The sequence below is a fragment of the Volvox carteri genome, assembly GCF_000143455.1.
Source record: "Volvox carteri f. nagariensis unplaced genomic scaffold VOLCAscaffold_14, whole genome shotgun sequence".
Lineage (NCBI taxonomy): Eukaryota > Viridiplantae > Chlorophyta > Chlorophyceae > Chlamydomonadales > Volvocaceae > Volvox > Volvox carteri.
In genome coordinates this window covers 584,996-593,112 of record NW_003307557.1, presented here as the reverse complement: position 1 = coordinate 593,112, position 8,117 = coordinate 584,996, and the positions used below count along the sequence as shown (strand labels likewise).

Genomic DNA, 8,117 nt, shown 5'->3' with positions numbered 1-8,117 from the left:
ATATGCGGGAAACCCGGAAACACACTGCCGCCGCCCAAAGTGTGAAGCTGCCCCGAGGGAGTCCTAGGCGATGAAGTCATCGACGGAATGGATGGATGCAGTCCGAGCATACATACATACATACATACATACATACGTACAGTCAGGCGGCTGGCAGAGGTTAAGGCCTGACTTCTGCTCCCGGCCGACCCGGGTTCAAATCCGCCTGCCCGCTCCTCGGGTGTTTGAGGAGTGTTGAAATGGGAGGTGGCCCCCCATCATATGGACGATGTAGGACGTGATAAAATCAACTTGCGAGCTAACCAGGAACTAAGTTGATGCGCCGTTGATCCGCTAGATTTGGTTGGATGCTGGTGGTGAGTTGCCGAACCCAACGAATACATTCTGAAGTCGGATGGGGTGACGGATTAGGGTGCCCCTCTAGCAGGGGAGAGCAGGGACTGCCCCGGGAAAGGGGGCCGCTGGCGAAGTTAACCACCCTGTAACAACATACATACATACGTACATACATAGGGCGGGCGGGCGGAAGTCTCCAACCCACCACACACACACACACAGCCCCACAGGAGCCCACATCTGACTTCACGGCACGCGCACCTCTTCATCTGTGGCCGACAACTTGCCGTACCGGATGTTGTGCATGATGGTGTCGTTGAACAGCACCGTGTCCTGCGGAGCATAGCAAGGGGTGTGTGTGTGTGGGTGGGTGTGGGTGATGTTAAAATCTGAGCAGGAAATTGGAGTATGTATGTGTGCGTACATATGCGTATGTATGCATGCATGTATGTGGGTGTAAGTGTATGTACGTATGTCTGACGCGGATGGACTTCACTTCTGACATACATACACATACACATACACATAAACTTCACCTGGTCCTAATGCAGAGCGACTCTCCGGCGAGCCGTCAACAACTCCCCCACCCCACCCCGCCCCGCCGTGTGCCGTGCAGGCTTGTGGGGGTTGGGGGTGGCGGTGACTTCCTTCCTTCTCCCCCCACCGCCCACTAGCAGCGCCATGCCACAGCACACCACACGGGCAGCTGGCGGCGGGTGCCGAGCACAAGGCAACGAACTCAGCTTACTCCCCCATGCAAGTATGTACGTATGTATGTACGTGTGTATGTATGTCCCGGCGAGGGCCCCCCACCCCCACCCTCACCCCCACCTGCGGCACCATGCCCACCGCCCTCCTCAGCGAGGCCTGGGTCACCTCCCGCACGTCCTGACCGTCCACACGGATAGCCCCGGAGGACACGTCGTAGAACCTGAGGGGGCACCCGGGGGTGGGGGGGAAGTGTGTGTATGTGTATGTGTGTACACGGAGCAGCCGCTCAGTCCCCTCACCCCGATATGGCCCCGGGGGGGAGGGAGGGCTCAGCGGAGGGGTGGAAACCCCTGGCCGGCTGCAGCACTCTACGGCGCCACCAAGGACACATAGACATACATACATACGAACACGTGCACCCTCCTTGGCATTTCCATCATCGCAACACTCAGATCATTAAGACATACGGGCATCCCCCCCCTTACCCCTCCCCCCCACCTGAATATGAGCCTGGTGATGGTGGACTTGCCGCTGCCAGTCGCCCCCACGAACGCGACGGTCCTCCCCCCGGGCACCCGGAAGCTCACGCGGCGCAGCACCAGATTCCCCCGGTCGTACTGGAAAGACACGTCATCAAACACCAGCTCGCCTGGAAGAGCGTGCGGGGGTGAGCGGGGCAACATGTGATGTGGTTTATTATAATGTGTTGAGGGGCAACCGGAGGGAGCGAGGGAGAACACACACACACACACACACACGCACACACACACACTGAACGCACCTTCCCCCTCCCACCCCCTCCCACCCCCCCTCCCTCCCCCCCTCCCTCCCCTCCTCCCTCCCCCCACCCCCCCTCCCTCCCCCCCTTCCCCCCTCATTTCGTACAATACCCCCACCTACCCTGAGTCACCACCAGCTCCCGGGCCGCCGGGCTCTCCTCCACCACCGACCGCCGCTCGAGCAGCTCCATCAGGTTCTCCATGTCGATCTGAGGGAGGGGGGAGAAGGGGGGAGAAGGGGGGAACGACGAACCACGAACGAGTGAAGCTGCTGCCAGGGGGAGGGGGGTGAACACAGTCCCCGGTAGTTCTAAGGTACAGAGGCGGCCTCTGTACCACGGTGTGGTCGTGGCAGTACTGACGTACGGCGTTGCCGCCTCCAAGAACACTACCACACACACACACATGCGCGCCGACACTCACCATGTACTGCTGAATGGTACGATAGTACGACCCGAAGAAGTTGAGTGGTCCGTACAGCTGGGCCATAAGGCTGAGGAACAGCACCGCATCTCCCACCGTCAGCACGTGGGCGGACACACCACCTGGGTATGCGACATAGAGGACGTATGTATGTATATATATATGTATGTATGTATGTATGTATGTATGTATGTATGTATGTATGTATGTATGTATGTATGGGCCGGGGCTTCAGCCCGGCAGTCAGCCAGCCCCCCTAACCAGTTCCAGGGGCAAGGTCCTCGCCCACGTGCCGCCGCCTCCTCGCCTCTTGCACCCAGGGGAGGGGGGGGCACTGATGCAACCCAACCCTCTAAGCCCTCCTACAACCCCTCCTACCCGCGCACGCCACAACCCCCTCCTACCCGCGCACACCAGCAGTCCCGAGGCAATGCCGCAGAACATGATGGCGGACTGCACCACGTTGAGCATGTTGATGGAGGACATGGACTTGAACTCCGCGGACTGATAGGCAGCAATGGCGGAGGCGTACTGCTGCGACTCGTGCCTGGGGGGTAGGGGAGTGGGGGGAAAGACGAGCCACACACTATTGAAGCTGCTGCCAGGGCAAGCGAGTAACAAACGCAGAAATGACCGAAAGGTGTCCGTGGCGACCGTGACCTCGGGATGACGAAGTGAAGAAGATGTCGGAAAAACTAATTACCTAAGCCGCCAGAACTAAAAAAGCGGAATAGTATAGCCAATCCGTAAAGAAGTAGGTGTAGGGAGTGGGGGGCAGGACGGGAGGGGAAACGAACGAGTGAAGCTGCTGCCAGGGCAAGAGTGTACCAGACGTAGAACTGACGGGAGGGGGCAGTTGGCGCACTCAGGTTGGCGCCAAAGCGGAGGAGGAACGGGGCCCGGAAGCGGACTCTGCTTCCGGGCTCAGAGCAGTCAGTCATATGTTGTCCGGTGCGATGCGGAGAGGGGCTGGAGGGCGGGCTCACCCTGCCCCCCCCCCTTCCCGCTGGGCCCACTGCTCCGGCCGCCACCGCAGGAGCCCGGGAGCCGCTCAGCCCCCCCAGCGCCCTCCAGTCCGGGGATACAGCAGGTATTTCTGGGTACATCCGCATCCGCCCCGTAAACCCCTCCCCCCCTTCCCGTCCACCTCCCCAAATCCCTCCCACGCTCCCCCACCCCCGTAACCCTCCGCACGTACTTCTCGTTGCAGAAGTATTTGACGGTTTCGTAGTTCAGCAGCGCATCCGTGGCCCGCCCGCTCTTCACCTACAGATGGGGCCCCGGGGTGGAGCGGGGTGAGAGCAGCAGCAGCAGCAGCAGCAGCAGCAGCAGCAGCGGGAGCAGGAGCAGCCGGAGCAGGAATTTGGTTCCCGTTAGTGTTTTCAAGGACAACTCGGCGATCCCTCCTTCCCCCCAGTAAGCCTCCTCCCCCCGCTACCTGGTCCGTCTGGTTCATCTCCCTCCTCAGCTTGGCCCGCCACTCCGTGATGAAGACGGTCAGGGGTATGTAGGAGCCCACGGTGACAAACACGATGATGGCGATGGTGGGTTCAAGCGCCTGAGCCAGGTACGTGGCGGCCGCAAGCACGTCGAATATCTGGAGGTGGGCAGCTCATCCGGGAGGCACACACATACATACATATACACACTTACACACATGGTTGGGAGGTGGGGACAGCTGGAAAAGACAGCGCAGTGTCAGATCAGATGAGGTGAGGTCAGGGGTAGGGGTAGAGGGGTAGGGGTAGAGGGGTAGGGGTAGGGGTAGAGGGGTAGAGGGGTAGGGGTAGAGGGGTAGGGGTAGAGGGGTAGGGGTAGAGGGGTAGGGGTAGAGGGGTAGGGGTAAGACGAACCTTTGACAATTGAAGCAGAAACCAGGGGTAGACGGATAGTCCAAGTCAGGTCAGGAATGGGGGATGGGGTGGGGTGGGGGGGGTGAGGGGTTGGGCGGCAAGCGAGGCGCGACGGCGACGACTGTGTCGGGTGTTCAACCGTTCACAGCTCAAAGGCGCCTCCCTGAAGTGATTGTGTGTGAAGTAGGGGGGGTGTATATATGGGTTACACAGAGGGGCTTTCCAACCTATGGTGGTGGCCACCCTGGACGAGCATGCTGGCAGTCCCCACCGTCCCCACCCACCCATCCGTGATGTGGCCTCCTTCCCCGGGTAACCTCACCCTCATCCCCCTCATCATCATCATCATGGCCACCACCCGTGTGTGTGTGTGAGAGTGCCGACCTCTGTCAGTGAGTAGTCAGTGAGGGACTTTTCCGAGTTCATTCAGCCACATCACCACCAACAGCACCACCAGTACCATCCAGTGGATTCTGCCCCGCCCCTCTTAAAGCCCCCTCAGCCTGCCACCCGGAAGCTAGTCATGAGCGCACAGCACTCCTTCCCGACGACCCACTGAGGTCCCCTACCACCTATCACCTCCCACTTCCCTACCTGCCCTTTATCATCCCCTACCTGCGGCAATATGTTGAACAGCACCGTGGACAACACGTTCTGCATGGCGTTGGTGCCCCTGTCCACCACCCGGGTCACCTCGCCCGTCTTCTTGCGCAAGTGGAAGGTCAGGTCGAGCTCCATCACGTGGTCAAAAGTGCGCATGCTGATGCGTCTGCGGCGGCGGGGAAAGGGGTGGGGAGGTTTACGGCGACGATAACCAGCCAGGCGCAGTGGCCGGCCGGGTAAGCCCGGTAAGCTATGTCAGTATCCGTATCTCTTGACAGTATCAGCGACATCGGCGGAGCTCGTGATGGCGCGTGATGACCTACACCGCCATCGCTGCAGCCAACCACCGGACACTTGTAACCACCGGACTGGTCAACCGACCGGCCCCCGGCCCCTGGGTGCGGATCGTGAGAGTTGAGGGCGGCATGCAGAGCAGGTCTCTGAGAGGCGCGACCCCTCCATCCCACCCGTAAGTTACGTAGTTAAAATTGAATTGATTTGAAAGACAGGGAGGTCGCTGGGGGTCCAACTCCCCCAATCCCCCACCATCCCTCCACCGACTCCAGCACTACTGCTGCTCACCCCTCACCCACCTGTACGAGTCCTGGGCCACGGGGATCCACAGGAAGGACCTGTGCGGGATTCGGAGCGGCATTCAGAGTTTCACTGGGGGGGGCCCCGGGGGAGGATCGGGGACTGGACGGCGTGCGGGACAGGAGACGGGGACGTGAGGACCATGGGTTATCCCGCGGTCGAGTGTCGACATGCTCATATATACACCCGCCCATCCGCCCACCCAGACATGCCTGCCTGCATTCATCCATCCATCCATCCATCCTATCCACCTACCTGATGTTGTTGATGAAGCCCACCACGCCGCCCCCGGCACCGCCCTGGAAGAACACCGCCACCAGGTACAGCACCACCCAGGGCCACACAAGCGCCCCGTAGCTCAGGGTATCCGCGCCCCCTGCTTCCCAACCACCCCCACCCCCACCACCACCACCAGCAGCCCTCCACGACTCCAGCAACCGGCCCAGGCCCAGGTCCAGACCCAGGCCGCGACCCTCCCGCGCTGCCGCTGCATGATCGGGCTGGGCCGCTCCACCTCCGCTGCTCCCCTCTGCCATACGGTCCACAACCTTCTTGTACAGGATGGGTACGGCAAGGTTGAGAGCTCGCATGGCCACCAGCAGCAGCAGACACATCACGGCGCGCAGCTGCAGCCAGAACGACTCGGGCCATACGTACGCGCAGGCGTCCACAAACAGGCTGATCCAAGTGCTCTTGTCGGTGTCGCCACCGCCGCCACCATCACCGTCCCCCCCGCCGGCCTCCGCCGACTTCCCGCCTGCGGTGGCGCTGCCGGCACGGCCCCCGTCTTCCGCTGCGGGCAGCTGCTGGTAGGGCCCTCGTCCATCTGGGCCCAATGTGGGGCTGAGGCCCAACTGCGCCTGCAGGTCCACGAGCCTAGGTTCCCGCGCGACCCTCCTCGTGCCCAACCAACTGATGATGGCCGCCACCACCACCTGAAGCATGTCGGTCCAAATGGAGGCCTTGATGTACGGCAGGGGGATGGCGTGGGTGTCGTAGTACAGCTGGAAGTAGGAGTAGAGGCTGCAGGGAGCGAGTGGGGCAGTGGGCGGGGGGCGGCGGGGTGGAGTGGAGCAGCGGGGCGGTATGGGTATGAGGAGCTGGGAGGTCGGGGACCGCCGCCGTGACCACCGCTGTGTTAGGACTTCCACTGTCAAGAGTGCTTAGACGGAGTAGTGTATGACTGGATTCATAAATCGGTGGCCCATAGTAATAACCACGCCTGCACTGAGCCGGGCATTTCCATGACCAAGCCATCAAGTCTAGCCGTATTTTCCAAAATGCTTGAGCACCATAAACAGCTTCATGTGCAAACGGTGAGTCTCTACCTAGACATGTACGTGGACGTCGACGAGAGTGTGCAGACAGACAGACAGACAAACGCGCATACACACGCAAAAGTTCAAGGTTACATGCACGGGGATTTCCCCCTTCGACAGGCAAAAGGATTCCCTCGCAACATTAAAGGCTACCGCGTGCGTACACACGTTTCAAAAGTATCCCACCTAATAAGGTAAACCAGTGTCGCAGGGATGGAGGAGATGCGGAAATCGACGCCGACAGCTAGCCGTCCGGAGTAGATTGCAAATGTAGCGATGGTGCACCATAAGAGAGCGAAGCAGGCATGGTAGGCAATGTGAAACGGCCAAGTGCGCAGCACCGCCAGGCCAACAGCGAAATGGATTGAGTGTGTGCCGCACAGAAAGAGCGCAGCTGCTATGTACGAGCCGTTAAGGCCCGAAATGCCTCTCCGTATTCGTCCCTTCACCCTTAGCTGCTGCATCACGGCCAATCGGGTACCCTGGGCTAGTAACAAGATGAGCGTTGTCGCAAGGAGGAGCGTGGACGACATTGTCTCGAAGGAGCAGGGAGATAAGAATGGGCCCAGCCAGCTGGCATCCGATAGCGTGCCGCACCATTTTAACCCCTGACTTGCAGCATCAACCATCTTTAGGACCAATGCAAGGTCTGGAAAGATGGCGATCCTATCCCCCCCTTGGGGATGAGATACTTCTTTTTGTTAGATTTGATAAAAGCCCTTCGTCCCACTAACGCAGCTCGGCGGGTTGGGCCGGTTTCGCGGCAACAGAACTGACGTGACCTAGGAAGGAGCTTAATGAAGAAGAAGGGGCATCAGAGTCAAATGAGTAACATTCCCTAAGAATTACAAACTTGCTAATGGAAAAATTCTGAGTCCACACAACACAAGGCCCTCAGACGTGAAATTTCAATCCGGATCGATCAATAGGTTCAGGAGAACTAAAAATGTGTAAATTTTATAAAATTTAACTTTCATTATGTGCCATAATGTGTTGTTTCCATGCTCCTGTTTCTTTTAACCTGTATTTTCGTGGCTCTGCCGAAGTTTGACCAGAACGAACGTGCTTTGAGAGAGCAACAAAAGGGAGCGGGGACCAGCTGCCAAGGGCCCTTACACTGCAGAAGAATACAGCCAAACCAGGCACTCCATGCCGCCCACGACCAAACCGGGTGGCCGCACCCCAAGCGGCTCACACACGGGGCCACCTAGTAGCATGCGCGGCCGCACACTCGCAACCGGCCAACATACACGCGCGAGCGGGCACGCGCGAGCGGGCACGGGTGGTAACAGGGTGCGACAGTCCGATCGGGTCCCGACAGGAATGGCACTTGTGCTGAAAATCCCGACAGGCTTTGAAAAATGCTTTCGGGCGGACCCGACGAAAAACGGGGAAAATGCCAAACGGCCATCGGGAGCTCCCGACGGGGCCCGGAGGGCTCCCGTCGGGGGACCCGACAGGGTTAGGGGCGCTAGGACCGCCCGATCGGGTGCCGTGGG

At 59.8% G+C, this 8,117-nt stretch overlaps 1 protein-coding gene across 1 annotated transcript in view; it reads right to left on the bottom strand.

Moving 5' to 3' along the window:
• VOLCADRAFT_59332 (uncharacterized protein) overlaps positions 1 to 7,247 on the bottom strand; it is a gene marked incomplete at both ends in the record, with an annotated part of 11,049 nt that extends 3,802 nt beyond the window's left edge. The window contains 13 exons of the mRNA XM_002949325.1: positions 14 to 171; positions 587 to 669; positions 1,168 to 1,267; positions 1,546 to 1,696; positions 1,948 to 2,035; positions 2,250 to 2,371; positions 2,654 to 2,796; positions 3,448 to 3,515; positions 3,688 to 3,846; positions 4,718 to 4,871; positions 5,299 to 5,337; positions 5,555 to 6,322; positions 6,805 to 7,247. Of these exons, the coding sequence (XP_002949371.1) occupies positions 14 to 171; positions 587 to 669; positions 1,168 to 1,267; positions 1,546 to 1,696; positions 1,948 to 2,035; positions 2,250 to 2,371; positions 2,654 to 2,796; positions 3,448 to 3,515; positions 3,688 to 3,846; positions 4,718 to 4,871; positions 5,299 to 5,337; positions 5,555 to 6,322; positions 6,805 to 7,247 (2,476 nt within the window). The remainder of the gene's footprint in view (positions 1 to 13; positions 172 to 586; positions 670 to 1,167; positions 1,268 to 1,545; positions 1,697 to 1,947; positions 2,036 to 2,249; positions 2,372 to 2,653; positions 2,797 to 3,447; positions 3,516 to 3,687; positions 3,847 to 4,717; positions 4,872 to 5,298; positions 5,338 to 5,554; positions 6,323 to 6,804) is intronic.
• Between the last annotated feature and the right edge of the window lie 870 nt (positions 7,248 to 8,117).